The sequence below is a fragment of the Paramisgurnus dabryanus genome, chromosome 20 (genome assembly GCF_030506205.2).
Source record: "Paramisgurnus dabryanus chromosome 20, PD_genome_1.1, whole genome shotgun sequence".
Lineage (NCBI taxonomy): Eukaryota > Metazoa > Chordata > Actinopteri > Cypriniformes > Cobitidae > Paramisgurnus > Paramisgurnus dabryanus.
Window position 1 is genome coordinate 2855294 of NC_133356.1, and position 21543 is coordinate 2876836.

The following is a 21543-nucleotide window of genomic DNA, read 5'->3' on the forward strand; positions in this document are numbered from 1 at the left end:
AAAACTGAAGCCAAAACGTTATTTAATTTAAACTCTGTGTATAGACCCTTTTACAGCTCACGTGATCAAATAGCCTGCGCGCGCATTTGGGCAACGGAAGTGGTGTTATTCCCCATTGGTTCTAACGTGGTAGCAACTCAGAAAGTTTATTAAAACGGTTTCCCAGCATCAAATTGTCTGGTTGTTGCGTTTGGTTGCACAAATATAATATACTAATATACGTATATATGTATCTGGCAACTTTATTTTTGGCCATCTGCTAACGTCTTCTATCCACTCCCCTATAGTACACGGATCTGGTAGCTGTGTTGAAAATGTTCATAAAGTCAACTTTTTTAAAATAACTTACTGTTTGTGTTGCTTCACTTTTGATTCTTACGATACTTCCGTTGCCTAAATGCGCGCGCATACGCTGCCACGTCATCATTGTGTACAAACAGTAAAAGGGTCTATGTTTCAATAATCATTCTGAATTTGATCTCTAACAAAATTCCTTCACAAAAATGTTTTTATTTCAGCTTTTAGCTAAAAAATTTGTTTTAAGAAAAATACCCATATTTTAGAGTTAATAAGCAGAGAAAAAATATAGATAGGATGAAACATTTTGTTCTCATTTTGTTTGTTTGTTTGTTTGTTTGTTTGTTTGAAAGCAGAGGGTCTGTTCTTTTTTCTGATATATTTGTATGTTTATATATTTTTAGAGAAATATTTCCCTGGGAGTCATTTTGTGAAACTTTTGTGAAAATCACAAAAAATGCTGGCTGGCAACTTTTCAAAAAATGGCTGGTGGGGGATGAGTTAAATAATATTGTCTAACCCAAACACTAACCAAACCCAACCAGAATTTATAATAAAACAAATATCATTTTATGGTAATTTGTTACAATAAGGTTGTATTTGTTACTATTACTTTATGCATTGGACCATGAACTAACAATAAACAATATAAAGAGTTTGGTTCCAAAACGACATCTGTTTTCAACCATTAACATTAACCAATATTAAAAGGTTTTGTACTGTTCACTGTAAGGTAATGCAAACTATTTTAGTTAACTAATGTTGAATGAAACTTTATTGCACAAGTGTTGCAGGTGGTAAGTAAAACTGCATCAAATGTCTGTGTTTAAATGCATATAATGTAAACGACAGGAACATGTATTGAATCGTAAGTTATCCAGAGATAGTGGGATAATGTTTTGTTTGTGTTGCTTGTGACTCGCTTCTCCGGCTGGACGCCTCTGGGATTTCGTGCTTTCCCTAAAACATTTGTTAGAGCTGATCAGTCTTTTATAAATTTGATAAAACTGACTCTTTAGAGATATGAAGGATGTAATATTACTGTATAGATCCTCAAGATTAACATGAGATGAGCAGAAACAGCGCTTTACTATTCCGCGTCTCTGTAAGATGTGAATGGGCATATTTTGAATTGATCTAATCATGAATATTTCATTGATATTTACAGTAATACAACAAAAATTGTTAAAAGAGTATTTGGATTTGATTTTGACTAAAAGAAAAGAACACAGCAATGAGCGCGACAGTAAGACGTTTCACTTAAAGTGTCTCAGCTAAAACAACCTGTAATTTGTTTAATGTGACCCTGAGGTCCTGTGCACTCAGCATCTCTGCAAGCAGTTAGAGAAAGACGGCCCTTTAAAAGAGCTGCTTCATTTTCTAATGCCATGACATCCATGCGCTGTTTATACTCAATGAGTCTTACATGTGTATTTCCTCCTCTTTAAACACTAGTAAATGGCAGGTGTTGTGTACATGTGAGGTCAGTCTAAATGCAACAAGTAGCATTTAATACAGTGCTTCACATTTAAAATGTCTTTATTAGAGACATACAGTGGCCCAAGTAATTTTAAAATGTGTGTTTCTCTATTGCACTGGAAATATTTTAAACAATACATTGACAAGATTGTATACTGATAACTATCTGTACCAGAACCATAGGTGAAAATCCTGGGGGCTCCGGGATGACAGGTCGGGGAAAATTATTATTAAAAATGTGTATTGTAAATAATCATGTAATTAGTAAAACAATACAAATACAAGCTGGGCAGAAAAACGTGTTCTAAGTTCAGAAACATAATGAGTCCCCCTCCCTTGCCTCACAATGGTTTGGTCCATTGCTTTCTCCCTTTACCTCATTTATACACACAAGTCCTGCTGTAAGTCAGCTGTCAAAGCTATTTTATTCACTTTAAACATCAGATGTAGTGATTATTTTCCCTTTAATACAGATAATGTAGAGTCATTATTTAATTAATCATAACAAAAATAGTGATATCCGATGTATTTTTCCATAAATCCAATGTGTTAGCGATTATAACGCTACCTTGCTAACAGTCATTACATTTAAAATTAAGTTAAAATTTCATTGGTGGCTTGATTGTGAACAACTTTAAAAACATTGCAAAAAATTAATGGTTTTAAAGAAGAATATTAGGCTTTGCTCGCAATTTTATAGGGGTGTGGACATATTTGGTGGCTTCAGTGCATCATTGAGCCATCGTTTAGGTCTGCCTAAAAAATCCTGAACTCAAAGTGAAAAATTACGATACAAATTATGAAAAAAATTACGATCTTACTCTGCAATTCAATACATAGTTCACAGACTTTGCTAACTTGCTTCAGCAATATATTTCTAACATTTCAAGATTGACTTTAAGTACATCTATTCCTGTGTCCCTGATTGGCCAGCTTATCTGTAGATTGTGATTGGCCTGAATACCTCTGACGTCAGCTGGAAATGTGACACTCTTTACCATGTTTGAAAGATTCGCTTACAATGCAATGCTAACAGGAGTTAACTTAAAGGCTGAGCGGGAGGAATTATGATAATGTCGGTCTTTACTACATCATAAATCCCACAATCCGTGCCTACAATCCGTGTGTTTGTTGTAGTCCAAGAAAGGGATTTAGGTTGGAGACGATAATTCGCGCCAATATTTACTTTGGGGTTTGTAGCTTTTGCATATCGTTTACATGAACTAATACACACTTACACACAAAAGGAAATGTAAAATCGTGAATCGGACCATAGTTGCTTTTTAACACTAAAACAGGACTTACTATTACACAGCACTTGGTTTCTATTTTTGTATGACATTCATTCACTTGTTAACAAAAGGCTGCGGGATTTTGTTTCAAAGCAAATGAATCTCTTGGGGAACCGAGAACTAGGTTGTTTACATCCTGCATCTCCTGGCATTTAACTCATTCCCCGCCAGCCTTCTTTAAAAAATTTGCCCGCCAGAATTTTTTGTGATTTTTACAAAGGTTTCACAAAATACCTTCCAGGAAAATGTTCTTCTATAAATATATAAACATACAAATATATCAAATGAAAGAACAGACACTCTGCTTTCAAACAAACAAACAAAACGGAGGGAAAAACACGTTTCATCCTATCTTCATTTGTTCTCTTTATATCACCTCTTAAATATGGGTAGGTTTCTTCAAAAATACAAAATTTTGAGCAAGAGGCTGAAATAATACAATTTTTGTAAAGGAATTTTGTTAAAGATCAGATTCAGAACGATTTTCAAAACATACACAGAGTTTAAAATTATTAAATTAGTTTTTATAATTTGGGTAAGAGCGCCATCTAGTGGATAATAGTGAAATAACAGATTACCATAAAAACTCATCAGGAAAGCATTATTGGCAGGGAAATTTTAACAAAAAGTATTTTACATTTAAATCAGAAGCATAAAGACATAAGTGCACCAAACAAATTAAACTTCAAGTGGACAATACCTAATAAGCATCTCCGGGTGAATATTACACAGAATTACAAGTAAAATCTGAGTCAACAAAAATTATAAAACAAAGTATTCTGACTCAACACCTGTTTGTTGACTTCAAGGACACAGATCACCAAACTGTTTTGTTTAAATCTTTTGATGTTAAAGTTTGCATTGGTAAGCCTGATACAATAGGAGGAAATGATGATGTTCCTCTGAGACTATTTTGTTTAGGAAGGATGGGTCAATATTACAGTAATGAGATGTATTTTGCTTTTACAGTAGTAAGAAAACAAGTGGGAAATATGCATAACTGCCATGTCAATGTAAATCTTTGTAATTTTTCAAATGTTTTCAATCTTGGTAAAATATGACAGACACTTTTTATTAAACCACATCTGGAAAAATAATAAACAAACATCTACCTGTATTTTTCTGTCATATGTCTTCTCATGACTGATTGGTCTAGATGAACCTAATAAAAGTACATGCAGTACACATCGGGCAGCTGGTTTGTACATCAGCAGCTAGAAACATGACATGATTGAAATTGATATTATTGCATTTTAATGCTTTCAATGTCTTATGTGTTCTGTGTAACGAGTCCAAACCATAGCTAAACACCCAACCCTCTGAAGCAGGATGGAGGCTTTCTATCTAGAAAAGACATCTCATGACATGCACGTCTATAAAACAGCGCTAAATTGAAACGGGAGAGGTGGTCTTCCATCTTTTGTATCCTCTGCGGTGCGTCTCAGGAGTTTGAGATCACATCAGCGTATCCCCTTTTCTGTGGGAAGAAACCTGAGAGCTGTAAATGTTATGCTTCTGTCACATCTGTTTAAAATCATCTTCCTCGTTCACATTGGAAGAGCGAGGAAATGCCCTGAGAGGCTATGAAGTCCTGAATCTACACATCTTTCTTCCTAATATGCCTCTGCAGATGTGCTCGGCTACTTATGAAATACTTCCCAATGTTGGCAGCATCTTGAATCAACCCTCTGAACCCCAGACGTTCCTGAAGAACTGACCAAGATTCATAACCTTTGACATTCATTTCTTTTAATTGGTGTCCTGAGATGTCCAGCTAATGGTTTCAGAAGAATTTCATCATATCCTCACCCGCCCATCAGGCTTACCAATTGCAGTCAAGCGGAGGATTTAAAGCAATTTGGTTGTCAGTGTCCTTGTAGTCTCAAGCTCATCTCACAGAGTTTCTGGAAATCATGGGGCAAAAGTCCACTTGTAAATAAAATGTGTTGATTCCTTTAAGAAAGAGCGAATCACAGAGCCAAATCTCTAAGCGATTATTTTAGCTATATAAGAAGCACACCCCTAAAGGAGGAGTTTTCAAACATAGGAAATGTTTTTTACGAAAGGTTACAGTCCTCAAACTCAAAAGTTTGAAACTTTGTAGATGACTTTACATGTTTGAATAGTTTACTATGTTTTGGAAAGTCATGTGACCAGATAAGATTACAGATAATCTGCAGTGGGATTTTAGCCAGAAAATAGGCAATACGTTGCATTTGTTCTAGTGATAGACAAAGCCATTTTCAAGTCAATAACAGCGTGAGATTCAGAATTTACTGAAATATACAGGCAGACAAAAATGGTCTCCAGTACTCTTTAAAAAAGTCCTAATATCTACCATTTAGGTACAAATATGTAGATCTGGGGTAATAATATGAATTCTTTCCTAACAAGCAAAAACCAAGACAGTGAATAAACGGCTAACCAATATACTGCCCTACAAAGCCAAAGCGAATTAACTATGCATTTGGTAAAAATTGAGGGTTGAAATGGGCTTTGTGAGATCTGTTGTGTCTTGTGACAAAGTCTCCTGGTTTAATTTTGTCCCATTTCAGAGAAAGGTGTGTGCCAAAATTGCAGTAACATGTTTGACTGCCTGGTGTAAAAAAAAAAACTTTAAGGGCATTTTCTTGGTTTCAGTGTTTGCGTAGTAACTGCACTTAGCCTTTGTAGGGCAGTATAATCTGGCTATGAATAACCCACTTTTACCCTAAATAAACTTGAATTTGGTTACATGCCATTTTTGCTAAAATAACTTGGAGATGTATGATATTTCATCATGTAAGCAAAGTCAACTAGTGTTCGAGGTGTGTGCTTTCATTTCTTTTACATTGCAAAAGTATTGTTATTATTAGACGTCTATTACTGGCATCTTAAAATTTGCCTTGTTTTAGCCTTAATTGCTTGCTGGGTTGGTACCAACATGTAACTAAGGTACTAATATGAACTGTTTAGGTGCAAAGTGACAGCTAGGTTTTTGATCATTTATTTCTGACAGTGTACCATGCATGAAATCATCTAATTTACAAAGGGACGATATTTTGCATAAGATACATAAAGTCTTATGTCCATTTATGAAGTCTTATGTCCATTATTAAGATGGCTCAACACCGACTAAAAGAGTAACTTTGTATTTTAGCAATAGAAGGGCCATTCCACCGAATCTGTGGTATTTCTGTCCCTAGGACATTATGGGACAGTTTCCTGGACAGAGTTAAGATTTATCCAGGACTAGGCCTTAGTTATTAGGACATTTAAGTAGTTTTTACAAACAAACCTTGTACAAAAAAACAATAAAGTGTGTGCATCTTGAGTCACAACAACAACACTGATATAAGATGTGTCAGTGCAAGGTGTTTTTAAATTAAGGCAGCTCAAACATGCATTTTAGTCTGGGACTAGGAAAAGCCATGTCCGGGAAACTGTCCCTACGCGTTATGTATAAAAATGCAGAAAAACTAACTTTAAAATTCACTTTATTATTAAGTAAATTGTCCTGCATGACACCACATTTAAACTATATAATTTAAAACATTAATTAAAACTACCCAGTCTCACAAAATTTCGTGTTATAGTTATGTAACTTTTTGATTCTATTTTCGTGATAGTCACAAATTTCTGCGTTTTTTCGGGATCATATCACAAATTTCTGTCTACGTGTCATTGCGACGTATTAGTTACTCAACTGTTTTGTCCTTTTTTCAAACCATTGTCACTTCGGTTTAGGGTTAGATTTGGTGTTTGTGTTAGGATGTCACGTTAAGTATTGGTTTATACAATTTTTTTCTGATTTATTTTTGTATATTTTCTGATTTTTAAACCATTGTCGCCTGGCGTTAGGGTTGGGTGTCATTTTATGTAAATCTAACCCTAAACTGAAGCGAAAATGGTAAGAAAATAGGAACCAATCCATGACAATGACACGTAAACAGAAATTTGTGATACGATCACAAAAAAAACGCGGAAATTTGTGACAATATCACGAAAAAAATAATCAAAACGTTACGTGACTATCACAAAATTTTGTGAGACCGGGGTGAATAAAAACTACATAGAATACTCTAGATTTTTTTGCATTTTTGTGTGGGTCTATATCTCATCTTTGCTTTAAGATTTTTTTACCATTGAAAAAGTCATTATTTTAGATAAAATGCAGATTTTAGTGATACCCTCAGGATTTCACTAAGTTATATTACCAAACATGTTTTTCCCCATTTAAAAAAAGTCAAATTTTCAAGAGAAAGATCAAAAGTCACTTTTCTCATTTTCTTTTCTGTATATTTTATAATATTGAAGCTATGACTGAATTAATGTTCAGTCATGTTACCCATATTTTTTCTTTGATGTTATTGGTTTATTTTAAAATAAAATAAAAATGATAAATCACTAGAATTTGCTAAGTGTCTTCATGCTTTTAGCACATACAGTATTTAATGCAGCTATATTGTATCATGTATTTGCTACAGTAAGTCTATGCTAAAAACTCAGTCCTGTTAACAAAATACCTCCATTAAGAAAGCATGTAAAAATAAACTAGTTACCTGAGATTGACCAATACACATTTCAAAAAATAATGTGTGTTGCTATTATATTTAGTGTTAAAAAAGATAAAAATGAACTTCAATTTTGTTACAACATGCCAAAGACGGCAATTCAGTGGAATGGCCCAGAAAGAACTCAAACTGTTTTTGCAATCAAGGAAATACAGGAATGACAGTAATGTGACTGCAACTGTGAGTGATGTTTGCCACTGAATATAAAACAGTGAGCCTGGATCTGTTAAAGCAATAGTTTGCTCATTTACTCACCCTCATGCTGTTTCAACCTCGCACAGCTTTCTTTGTTCTGAAAAGAAAAATCGTGAGAATAGATAAATCATTATCATAAATGTAAGAATATTTTGAGCGATAAACATCATGGATAACAGATGCACTGCCCAATTATGATATGTCAACAAATGCCAGCTTTAATGGTTTGGTAAACAAAACCTTTTGTATTTGGGACAATAAGCTGCAGCTCCATTACCCTTCAAATTACGCAAATTGAAAATACGCCCAATGGAAACACCTCAATTTCTAAAAGTATGTGGCAAAAACATTTTTATGCTCGCATAAGGTGGTTTTTAGGGCAATTCAGAAGAGATGCATTTCGCAAAACTGCAATGGAAAGAGTTTATTCGCATTTTCAGGTCACCATGACTCAGTATGAACTAAAACCTCACAGAAACACCTCAGTATGTGTCTGCTTTAAGTATAAGAGGCTTTCCTTGCCAATAATGTTTGAATAAAGACTCCTACATCTCTTTTGATTTAAAATAATCTACTGTTACCTCCAAGAAACATCTATTAGTTGTCGCGAAGGGGTTTTCCTTGGCATTAATGTTAATACTCTTACGTCTCCTTCGATTAAAAATATTGCTTAGTGTGGTGGATGTGATATTAGTAAACCTACCAACATCAGTTTGAAATGACTTATTGCAAGAGGAAAAACTGTTTCAGTTGCATATCATCAGTTTATGGAAACACCATTTCACAATAGTTTATCAACATTTAGAAAATAACGCTAAAGTTTTGCGCAAATCTGCAATGGAAACGCATCCAATGTTTCATTAACCCCAGTATGTATGACTATACTGTAAAATCAAAGTCCATTTTTATTTCAGTCATTATGCCTTCTTATAGATTTACATAATATGTCTGTCAACGTCTCAGTCTACAGCTTTTCTTGACTGTTTTTGATGTCTTTGTAGTTTCACAACCTCCAGGAGTTGCGTCACAGCGCATCTCTGGCCACCAAAGTCTTCGTTCAGAGAGATTACAGTGACGGCACCGTCTGCAAATTTCAGACCAAGTTTCCCGCAGAGCTGGACAGTAGAGTAAGTCTGTTTCTCCAGATCCAGAACCAAAGAATACAAGAACATTACTAACCACAGGCTCCATGACAATCTGAGACAATCTAAGAACTTTACACCAATAAACAGAAATCCACATCCATAGATAATTATGTTAATGTATGAAAATAAATAAGGAAGGTAGAGGAAAGGTTTTCATGTGTAAAAAAAGGTTTGGATGTACAGTATCGTGCAGTCATTTTTGTGGTTGCATATCCCACAAGGCATTGCACATTCTTTAAACTCATAAAGAAACAAAAGTCACATTTTAAGGTTTTAAAATAAACACGGCTTAAATCCATGCTCATTTAGATTATATTTACATTGATGCATTTGTCAGACAACATAATCCAAACCAACTTGAAGTTCATTCAAGGTATACTAAGGCAGTGGATCTCAACCTTTTGTTACTTGTCTGGGAAACTATTACTAAATTGTTTTATAGAAAGTATGATTGTAAAAGCATCAACACAACAAATATTTCGTTGTTATTGTAAAGCTGACACTGTTGAGTCTGACTGTTGTATGCAGATCGAAAGGAGCTTGTTTGAAGAAACCGTAAAGACCCTCAACTGCTTTTATTCAGAAGCCGAGAAGATCAGCGGCCCATCGTACCTGGAAGGCTGTCTGGCCTGTGCTACGGCTTACATCATCTTCCTGTGCATGGAGACACGCTATGAAAAGGTATTGAGATAGTCTCATCTTGCTTCATTTACAATACATTTTATCTTTATCTACATGCAAACTCAGATCTAAACCTGACCCATGGAAAGCTTTGAAGATCAAAGAGGAACATTCATAACCGTTCACCCAAGAATTCTCAAAGAAACGAAACATTAGAAAGTTCGGCGAACATTTTGATGTGCCGCCTCATTCGACTCTGACCACACACACAGTTACACAGAAAGAGATGGAAATCACTTTTGAATAGGAGTCGAGATAAGGTTTTGATATACAGGACGTGAATGTTCCCGACTCCGACAATGGTTCCCTTGAGGTGAGCACCTGTCCACCAGTGGGCATACCTGACCGAATCACAACATGGCATTCATACTGTTGTACGCTTCTAAAGAAAGACTAATTACACTTCACAGGTGTGCGTCAACCAACATGCAACCAAGATATACCATCAAGTTAAAAGTTCCTGCCAGGAAAAATGACGGCCATGCTTGGCCACATCTGTGCCACTTTTGAGGTCACTTCAGGTTTTCCCAAAATTATTTGTAAACTCAAGACGGTAAATGTTCCACCTTATTGCAAAGCTCAGTGAAATCCATCCACCCACCCAAGATGTTCAGCTTTGTTTGTCGCTCCAGCTGATGGCAGGCCACACATGAGTGGACACGGATGAGATCCCTCGTGCTTCAGGCTATAGCCAGATAAGCATCTTCTTCAAAGATGAGCGATTGCACAAGTCAGGGCAGCAGAGACGGAGATTTAAAACTTGCAGTGCCGTGTCAAGATTGTAAAACAGAAAATGACTGCAGTGGATCTCAACCTGTTACAAGCACCTTCATCTGATTCACAGAGGAGTTATAAGACTAATAATATGTCGAATCAAATTAGTCATGGTTTTAACAAAAGCAAATGTTTTTGTTTAAACATAAATATGATTTTGTCACAGCATGTATGTAGCCCGTCGTGTGTGTGTGGTTCGTAATTTCTAAATGTGTGTTCTGTGCGGCGAGAGATCCTGTGTGCATCACGTGTCTTGTCAAAATAAATGCCTGCTGCAGACGCGTCTAAAGGGTTTATGATAAAAGAGACACTCACGTTTGCCAGATACTCGCATAATCCCAGCAATCGATAGCGGTCACTTCACTGTCTACACTGGAAAAAATATTTCGTGGTGCTGCTGTTTCAACTTAATTTTTCACTAGAATTACAAATAATGGACTTTCTTCAAAAAGAAAAATATACTTTTTTTGCTTGTTTTCATTGGCTCAAGTTAAAAAATATACTGTAGATGTGAACTATTACCCTATCTTTTTGTGAATTAAATTATTTTTTTTGTAGATGAGACAGTAAAAGTTGAAGTTTAAAAAATCTGAAATTACAGGTTAACAAGTTACAACTTAAGAAGAATTGTGTTGAAACAGCAGCACCAAAAATACTTTACATTTACTCTCAAAAAAAAGTACATTTACATAAAGTTAATTTACAGGTTAACTATAGATGCCATATAGTCTAGCTCTGTTTAACCTACTTTATAGCCAAAATAAACTTTGGTTATGTGTCGATTTTGCCAAAATAACTTGTGAGATGTATGATATTTCAGCCTGATCTCTCAAAAAAATCTTACGTATTTTACGAGTTGGCTAATGCGTGTAATTTTGTATTAAGTGAATCATATAAAAACATATGATTATCATGAACAAAAAACAAAAACGAAACGCCACCACTACTGTCATAGTGGCAAAAAGCGTAGGGAAAGTGTACAAATGAGGTCGTACGAATTAAAGAGCACCAATTTCATTGATAAAAACAACGTTATTTTGTGTATTTGGTATAATATAGTGTTTGCGTGGTTTATGGTTAAAAAACACATTATTTTCCACATACCATACACATACCATTTCCACATACTCTCTTCCTAATACACACAAATTTGAAAAGTGCTGTGTCCCTGTTTACGTCAACAGGCCCAGGAAGTAAACTGTTGCCTACAATCCGTGTGTTTGTTGTAGAAAAAATATTTACGTTGGAGATGATAACTCACGTCATTGTTTACGTTGGGGCTTGTACCTTTTGCATATCGTTAACATGTACTAATACACACTTACACACCAAAGGAAATCAAAAGATGTGAATTGGACAATAGGTGCTCTTTTATATAAATTAGCCACCTTGTAAAATACGTACAAATTGCCATGAGATAGCATTTGATATTCCATCATTTTAGCAAAGTCAACATAACTACAAAGTGTTTGGTTTCATTTACTTTTTTTAATTTTATTTATTTATTTTTTATATTAATTTTGCCTTGTTTCAGCCTAGAGGTCTGGGCTGAGTTTGTAATGTTTTTTAATGCAAAATTGCTTGCTGGGAATTACAATATAGGCTGTATATAGAGAGGGGTACAAGGTAGTTTACACAGTACGCACATTGTTGTATATATAGTAACACAAGATATAGACAGTGTACAATATAGAAAGGAGAAACAAGACTAAAGGTGAAGGTTAGTTATGTAGTGCTAAAGTGTTACAGGACTCTGCAGGTTAACACAGCTGTTGTAGTCAGAACATCAAGTTGCTTTTGTTTTGCATGCATCCTTTCCTCTGTTCATGGTCAGTTCTGTAAAGAAGTGATGCACAGTTTCACCCCACTGGGGCTGAGAAACATAGCAGAACTTAACGGCACTCACTTAAATAGTTAAAATAAATAAACCAGCATCATTTAAACCTGTATTATCCATCTATGCTGTGTTTGCAAATGACCCTAACTATTTACAGCATGAACTTCAATTTAAACACGCACAGAACTTTGAAGTTAAGTTATTGAGGACCTCTCATAGATGCAACGGTTTTAATACTAGATAATGAGATTTACTTAACCCCTAAACCCAAGCCTTACAAAACTGATGATATCAATTTACAGATTCATTCGTATGTCTGCAAGATAGTTTCACTTTGTTTGTAGTGACCAGTGACGGGAATAACGGCGTTATAAATAAACTGGGTTACTAACACATTGCTTTTTTTAGTGACCAGTAATCAAATAAATGACAGTTTCCCCCGTTGTAATGCTGTTACTGACAATAAAATGCTGCTTGTTACTTTAATTGATCTCACTGAAGCGATTTTCACCCGAGTAGGCTCTCTCTCAGCCAGACAGCAGGACCTGCAATGTTTTTTCTCTGGTGTGCGCTTGTGTGTTAGAGGGGGTGGGACAACCACATAACTGATGATGATGATGATTGGCTTAATTTCCATCGTTAGCCAACCAGAGGCCAAGTGGTGCATGTTTTTTTTTTAGACACAAGCACATGCACAGTCTGAGCAGTGTGAAAAGAAGTCAGCAGTGTTGCCAACTTGGTGACTTTGTCGGTAGATTTAGCAACTCTCTAGACCACTTTAATGACAAATCTAGCGACCTTTTCTGGCATGGCTGGAGACTTTTGGAGATGCGAAAGCACATATGCTCTCTCTTCTCAATGAGCAGCAGGTGCTGCTGCTGTGGGCCTCATCCCCATCCCTGTTTTAAGGCATTCACAGGCAGCCTGGTTCTCGCTTAGCAGTCCCTCAGAGTCGCACATACCCGCAACCACAGAGAGATGGCATGTTCAACGAGCTCAAAGGTAGCGTTCCAAACCCCAATTCTTACCCCAACTCCAAGCAACCATGGTTTAAAAATTGACAAAACATGAAGAAATGACATCCTAAACCAAATCCCAAATCTAACCCCAAACCCAAGTGAAAATAGTTAAAAAGACAGAAAACAAAAAAGAAACTGATAAATAAAATGACACGAAAAGATGCACCGTATAAGTGAACTGGAAGAACTGGCGTCTCATATGCACGCAAAATTGGATTTTGGCATATTGCATGACTTTTCACACTGCGTGCTATTTAAACGCATTTCATGAGAATGGGTTGGGCAATTAGTTACTTTTATAGTTACTTTTATAACTACAATGAATTACTTTTTAAGGTAAAATTCCCAACACCGGTAGTGACATTTTCAAACCCTACACATTATCTCTAAATAGGCACCAATGACAGGGTTATTGAGTGACAGCTTAATGTTTGTAATATAACATCTTTGCATGTAACAAATGGCAAGAAAAATCTAATGTCTCAAGTAAACAGAGTTTGACTTTTCTTTGACCCTATAGATCCTGAAGAAGATCAGCATGTATGTCCAAGAGCAAAATGAGAAGATCTATGCACCCAGAGGTTTGCTGTTGACAGACCCCATCGAGAGAGGCATGAGAGTGATATCCTTTACAAAAACCTGATGTTTTTTCTGTTCGGTTTCTTTTTAAATGGACATTAATTTGAAGGGCTGAATATGATCCAGTAGTGGTTTTTGCTCCTGTTTGTTTAACTTTCTTTTGTCACTTTCAGCTAGAATATTTTCCCATCGTTTTTTCCCCGTTCTTTCCCACTAAAAATCATGATGGTTATGTTTGGTTTGGCAAAGCATTATACCAGTCAACACTGTTGTAATTGTGTGGCTACTGAGGTCACACTTGTTTCATAAATGTCCCTTTAATGAACATCACATAATACACAAAGAAAATCTCATCACCCTTAGCCATTCAACTGAGGTGACACTGTAATGTTAATATAGAGCAGAAAGGAAAATCTGCCTTAATTTTTGGCATTGATTTCTGTATTCCTGCATAATGGTTGTAGTTACACTGCGGGAAACCAAAAAAGTGCCTGGGGCGAGAAACTTTGCTTCTTGATTAAAGAATAACTAAAAAAAAGTTTGTCAAGACAAAGAGATTAAAGCAGGTTAAATGTTAGTGTTTATATTTGAAGCCAACATTCTGAGCCAGACATTCTGAACATTTTGTTTTTAAATTTCACTGGGATTTCATTGGGAAAAGTGATCTAGTTATATCAACTGCATCTATTACATCAATGTCAGATTTGGTTCCAGTGAAGTTTAGGTGAAAACTCATAAGTTCGCAAATTCATTTCATTGCAAGGGAAAAGTTATTAAACTTCAACTGTTTCCAAGCAACACATCTAATAAGATGGGAAACATTGCTCATGTCAAGGCTAGGAGTCTGGCTAAATATTTGTCATTCGGTGGAGACTGCACATCATTTGCCCAGAGAGTCTACATCAGTTATTATTTTGGTTTGAAGGTTTCCCTCTTTGCAGAATAGATAAAAAAACTCAAATATTAAAATGCAGAATTTTTAATACAGTGTTGTGCAAAAGTCTTAGGCCACCGCCAGCTTTGCTGTTTTAGCAAAGCTATAATGATATTCTATTTATTTTCACTTGTACTGTGGCTCTGAATTGTCAAAACACTCAATCCAAATTTTATGATGGACAAATGTTTGGAGCCAGCGTGTAAACGTGGTTGACACAACGTGAGGTTGTATTGATTTTTAACCTGCGAAATATCAAACTTCATAAGTGTGCAACCTTCCTTCATACGTGTGCAACCTTCCTTCATAAGTGTGCAACCTTCCTTCATAAGTGTGCAACCTTCCTTCATAAGTGTGCAACCTTCCTTCATAAGTGTGCAACCTTCCTTCATAAGTGTGCAACCTTCCGTCATAAGTGTGCAACCTTCCGTCAAAAGTGTGCAACCTTCCGTCATAAGTGTGCAACCTTCCATCATAAGTGTGCAACCTTCCGTCATTAGTGTGAAAACCTCCGTCATTAGTGTGAAAACCTCCGTCATTAGTGTGAAAACCTCCTTCATTAGTGTCCAAACCTCTGTCATAAGTGTCCAAACCTCCGTCATAAGTGTCCAACCTTCCTTCATAAGTGTCCAACATTCCTTCATAAGTGTCCAACCTTCCTTCATAAGTGTCCAAACTTCCGTCATTAGTGTGAAAACTTCCGTCATAAGTGTCCAAACTTTCGTCATAAGTGTCCAAACTTTCGTCATAAGTGTCCAAACTTTCGTCATAAGTGTCCAAACTTTCGTCATAACTTTCGTCATAAGTGTCCAAACTTCCGTCAAAAGTGTCCAAACTTCCGTCATAAGTGTCCAAACCTCCGTCATAAGTGTCCAAACCTCCGTCATAAGTGTCCAAACCTCCGTCATAAGTCTCCAAACCTCCGTCATAAGTCTCCAAACCTCCGTCATAAGTGTCCAAACCTCCGTCATAAGTGTCCAAACCTCCGTCATAAGTCTCCAAACCTCCGTCATAAGTCTCCAAACCTCCGTCATAAGTGTCCAAACTTCCTTCATAAGGGTCCAACCTTCCTTCATAAGTGTCCAACCTTCCTTCATAAGTGTCCAAACTTCCGTCATTAGTGTGAAAACTTCCGTCATAAGTGTCCAAACTTCCGTCATAAGTGTCCAAACTTTCGTCATAAGTGTCCAAACTTTCGTCATAAGTGTCCAAACTTTCGTCATAACTTTCATCATAAGTGTCCAAACTTTCGTCATAAGTGTCCAAATTTCCGTCATAAGTCTCCAAACCTCCGTCATAAGTCTCCAAACCTCCGTCATAAGTGTCCAAACCTCCGTCATAAGTGTCCAAACCTCCGTCATAAGTGTCCAAACTTCCGTCATAAGTGTCCAAACCTCCGTCATAAGTCTCCAAACCACCGTCATAAGTCTCCAAACCTCCGTCATAAGTGTCCAAACCTCCTTCATAAGTGTCCAAACTTCCGTCATAAGTGTCCAAACCTCCGTCATAAGTGTCCAAACCTCCGTCATAAGTGTCCAACCTTCCTTCATAAGTGTCCAACCTTCCGTCATTAGTGTGAAAACTTCCGTCATAAGTGTCCAAACTTTCGTCATAAGTGTCCAAACTTCCGTCATAAGTGTCCAAACCTCCGTCATAAGTGTCCAACCTTCCTTCATAAGTGTCCAACCTTCCGTCATTAGTGTGAAAACTTCCGTCATAAGTGTCCAAACTTTCGTCATAAGTGTCCAAACTTTCGTCATAAGTGTCCAAACTTTCGTCATAAGTGTCCAAACCTCCGTCATAAGTGTCCAACCTTCCGTCATAAGTGTCCAAACTTTCGTCATAAGTGTCCAAACTTCCGTCATAAGTGTCCAAACCTCCGTCATAAGTGTCCAAACCTCCGTCATAAGTGTCCAAACCTCCTTCATAAGTGTCCAAACTTTCGTCATAAGTGTCCAAACTTTCGTCATAAGTGTCCAACCTTTCGTCATAAGTGTCCAACCTTCCTTCATAAGTGTCCAAACTTCCGTCATAAGTGTCCAAACTTCCGTCATAAGTGTCCAAACCTCCGTCATAAGTGTCCAACCTTCCTTCATAAGTGTCCAACCTTCCGTCATTAGTGTGAAAACTTCCGTCATAAGTGTCCAAACCTCCGTCATAAGTGTCCAACCTTCCTTCATAAGTGTCCAAACTTCCGTCATAAGTGTGAAAACTTCCGTCATAAGTGTCCAAACCTCCGTCATAAGTGTCCAACCTTCCTTCATAAGTGTCCAACCTTCCGTCATTAGTGTGAAAACTTCCGTCATAAGTGTCCAAACTTTCGTCATAAGTGTCCAAACTTTCGTCATAAGTGTCCAAACCTCCGTCATAAGTGTCCAAACCTCCGTCATAAGTGTCCAAACCTCCGTCATAAGTGTCCAACCTTCCGTCATTAGTGTGAAAACTTCCGTCATAAGTGTCCAAACTTTCGTCATAAGTGTCCAAACTTTCGTCATAAGTGTCCAAACTTTCGTCATAAGTGTCCAAACTTTCGTCATAAGTGTCCAAACTTCCGTCATAAGTGTCCAAACCTCCGTCATAAGTGTCCAAACCTCCGTCATAAGTGTCCAAACCTCCGTCATAAGTGTCCAAACTTTCGTCATAAGTGTCCAAACTTTCGTCATAAGTGTCCAAACCTCCGTCATAAGTGTCCAAACCTCCGTCATAAGTGTCCAACCTTCCTTCATAAGTGTCCAAACTTCCTTCATAAGTGTCCAAACTTCCGTCATAAGTGTCCAAACTTCCGTCATAAGTGTCCAAACCTCCGTCATAAGTGTCCAACCTTCCGTCATTAGTGTGAAAACTTCCGTCATAAGTGTCCAAACCTCCGTCATAAGTGTCCAACCTTCCTTCATAAGTGTCCAACCTTCCTTCATAAGTGTCCAAACTTTCGTCATAAGTGTGAAAACTTCCGTCATAAGTGTCCAAACCTCCGTCATAAGTGTCCAAACCTCCGTCATAAGTGTCCAAACCTCCGTCATAAGTGTCCAACCTTCCGTCATTAGTGTGAAAACTTCCGTCATAAGTGTCCAAACTTTCGTCATAAGTGTCCAAACTTTCGTCATAAGTGTCCAAACTTTCGTCATAAGTGTCCAAACTTTCGTCATAAGTGTCCAAACTTTCGTCATAAGTGTCCAAACTTCCGTCATAAGTGTCCAAACCTCCGTCATAAGTGTCCAAACCTCCGTCATAAGTGTCCAAACCTCCGTCATAAGTGTCCAACCTTCCGTCATAAGTGTCCAAACTTTCGTCATAAGTGTCCAAACTTTCGTCATAAGTGTCCAAACTTTCGTCATAAGTGTCCAAACCTCCGTCATAAGTGTCCAACCTTCCTTCATAAGTGTCCAAACTTCCGTCATAAGTGTCCAAACCTCCGTCATAAGTGTCCAACCTTCCTTCATAAGTGTCCAACCTTCCGTCATTAGTGTGAAAACTTCCGTCATAAGTGTCCAAACCTCCGTCATAAGTGTCCAACCTTCCTTCATAAGTGTCCAAACTTCCGTCATAAGTGTGAAAACTTCCGTCATAAGTGTCCAAACCTCCGTCATAAGTGTCCAACCTTCCTTCATAAGTGTCCAAACTTCCGTCATAAGTGTGAAAACTTCCGTCATAAGTGTCCAAACCTCCGTCATAAGTGTCCAACCTTCCTTCATAAGTGTCCAACCTTCCGTCATTAGTGTGAAAACTTCCGTCATAAGTGTCCAAACTTTCGTCATAAGTGTCCAAACTTTCGTCATAAGTGTCCAAACTTTCGTCATAAGTGTCCAAACCTCCGTCATAAGTGTCCAAACCTCCGTCATAAGTGTCCAACCTTCCGTCATTAGTGTGAAAACTTCCGTCATAAGTGTCCAAACTTCCGTCATAAGTGTCCAAACTTTCGTCATAAGTGTCCAAACTTTCGTCATAAGTGTCCAAACTTTCGTCATAAGTGTCCAAACTTCCGTCATAAGTGTCCAAACCTCCGTCATAAGTGTCCAACCTTCCTTCATAAGTGTCCAACCTTCCGTCATTAGTGTGAAAACTTCCGTCATAAGTGTCCAAACTTTCGTCATAAGTGTCCAAACTTTCGTCATAAGTGTCCAAACTTTCGTCATAAGTGTCCAAACCTCCGTCATAAGTGTCCAAACCTCCGTCATAAGTGTCCAACCTTCCGTCATTAGTGTGAAAACTTCCGTCATAAGTGTCCAAACTTCCGTCATAAGTGTCCAAACTTTCGTCATAAGTGTCCAAACTTTCGTCATAAGTGTCCAAACTTTCGTCATAAGTGTCCAAACTTCCGTCATAAGTGTCCAAACCTCCGTCATAAGTGTCCAAACCTCCGTCATAAGTGTCCAAACCTCCGTCATAAGTGTCCAACCTTCCTTCATAAGTGTCCAAACTTTCGTCATAAGTGTCCAAACTTTCGTCATAAGTGTCCAAACTTTCGTCATAAGTGTCCAAACTTCCGTCATAAGTGTCCAAACCTCCGTCATAAGTGTCCAACCTTCCTTCATAAGTGTCCAAACTTCCTTCATAAGTGTCCAAACTTCCTTCATAAGTCTGAAAACTTCCGTCATAAGTGTCCAAACCTCCGTCATAAGTGTCCAACCTTCCTTCATAAGTGTCCAACCTTCCTTCATAAGTGTCCAAACTTCCGTCATTAGTGTGAAAACTTCCATCATAAGTGTCCAAACTTTCGTCATAAGTGTCCAAACTTTCGTCATAAGTGTCCAAACTTTCGTCATAAGTGTCCAAACTTTCGTCATAAGTGTCCAAACTTTCGTCATAAGTGTCCAACCTTCCTTCATAAGTGTCCAAACTTCCGTCATTAGTGTGAAAACTTCCGTCATAAGTGTCCAAACTTTCGTCATAAGTGTCCAAACTTTCGTCATAAGTGTCCAAACTTTCGTCATAAGTGTCCAAACTTTCGTCATAAGTGTCCAACCTTCCTTCATAAGTGTCCAACCTTCCTTCATAAGTGTCCAAACTTCCGTCATTAGTGTGAAAACTTCCATCATAAGTGTCCAAACTTTCGTCATAAGTGTCCAAACTTCCATCATAAGTGTCCAAACTTTCGTCATAAGTGTCCAAACTTTCGTCATAAGTGTCCAAACTTTCGTCATAAGTGTCCAAACTTTCGTCATAACTTTCGTCATAAGTGTCCAAACTTTCGTCATAAGTGTCCAAACTTCCGTCATAAGTGTCCAAACTTTCGTCATAAGTGTCCAAACTTCCGTCATAAGTGTCCAAACCTCCGTCATAAGTGTCCAAACCTCCGTCATAAGTGTCCAAACCTCCGTCATAAGTGTCCAACCTTCCTTCATAAGTGTCCAAACTTTCGTCATAAGTGTCCAAACTTTCGTCATAAGTGTCCAAACTTTCGTCATAAGTGTCCAAACTTCCGTCATAAGTGTCCAAACCTCCGTCATAAGTGTCCAACCTTCCTTCATAAGTGTCCAAACTTCCTTCATAAGTGTCCAAACTTCCTTCATAAGTCTGAAAACTTCCGTCATAAGTGTCCAAACCTCCGTCATAAGTGTCCAACCTTCCTTCATAAGTGTCCAACCTTCCTTCATAAGTGTCCAAACTTCCGTCATTAGTGTGAAAACTTCCATCATAAGTGTCCAAACTTTCGTCATAAGTGTCCAAACTTTCGTCATAAGTGTCCAAACTTTCGTCATAAGTGTCCAAACTTTCGTCATAACTTTCGTCATAAGTGTCCAAACTTTCGTCATAAGTGTCCAAACTTCCGTCATAAGTGTCCAAACCTCCGTCATAAGTGTCCAAACCTCCGTCATAAGTCTCCAAACTTCCGTCATAAGTGTCCAAACCTCCGTCATAAGTGTCCAAACCTCCTTCATAAGTGTCCAAACCTCCGTCATAAGTCTCCAAACTTCCGTCATAAGTGTCCAAACCTCCGTCATAAGTGTCCAAACCTCCTTCATAAGTGTCCAAACCTCCTTCATAAGTGTCCAAACTTCCGTCATAAGTTTCCAAACCTCCGTCATAAGTCTCCAAACTTCCGTCATAAGTGTCCAAACCTCCGTCATAAGTGTCCAAACCTCCTTCATAAGTGTCCAAACCTCCTTCATAAGTGTTCAAACTTCCGTCATAAGTCTCCAAACCTCCGTCATAAGTGTCCAAACTTCCTTCATAAGTGTCCAAACCTCCGTCATAAGTCTCCAAACTTCCGTCATAAGTGTCCAAACCTCCGTCATAAGTGTCCAAACCTCCTTCATAAGTGTCCAAACCTCCTTCATAAGTGTCCAAACTTCCGTCATAAGTCTCCAAACCTCCGTCATAAGTGTTCAAACTTCCTTCATAAGTGAGCATGTAGGTTCCTGCTATTTCTTAAATTTAAAAGGAACTCACACTTAACTCTTTCCCCACCATTGACGACTTAGCTCGTCAATTAAGAGAAAAAAATTTGCATAAAAATGTGTTCCTGATTAATTTTTTATGTTAATCTGCAATACCATGATTACCTAATTTATGAAAAAAAACTGAAGCCAAAACGTTATTTACAAATTTTAAAATAATCTGAAACTAATCTCTAACAAAATTCCTTCACAAAAAAAAATGCAATTTCAGATTTTTGCAAAAAAAGTGTGTGTGTTTTATGCACCAGCCGCCGAGTTAGTACTTGAAACTTTAGTTTATCATTTTATTCATTTTTTTTACTGCATAGAAACATTTTTAATGCATACATTTTCTGGTTGTGTTCTTATAATGATACATGG

The 21543-nt window shown here is 37.4% G+C and overlaps 1 protein-coding gene across 1 annotated transcript in view; it reads left to right on the top strand.

Moving 5' to 3' along the window:
- golga7bb (golgin A7 family, member Bb) overlaps positions 1–21543 on the top strand; it is a 33343-nt gene that overhangs the window by 3895 nt on the left and 7905 nt on the right. The window contains exons 2-4 of the mRNA XM_065296036.2: positions 8818–8943; positions 9490–9642; positions 13793–13893. Of these exons, the coding sequence (XP_065152108.2) occupies positions 8818–8943; positions 9490–9642; positions 13793–13893 (380 nt within the window). The remainder of the gene's footprint in view (positions 1–8817; positions 8944–9489; positions 9643–13792; positions 13894–21543) is intronic.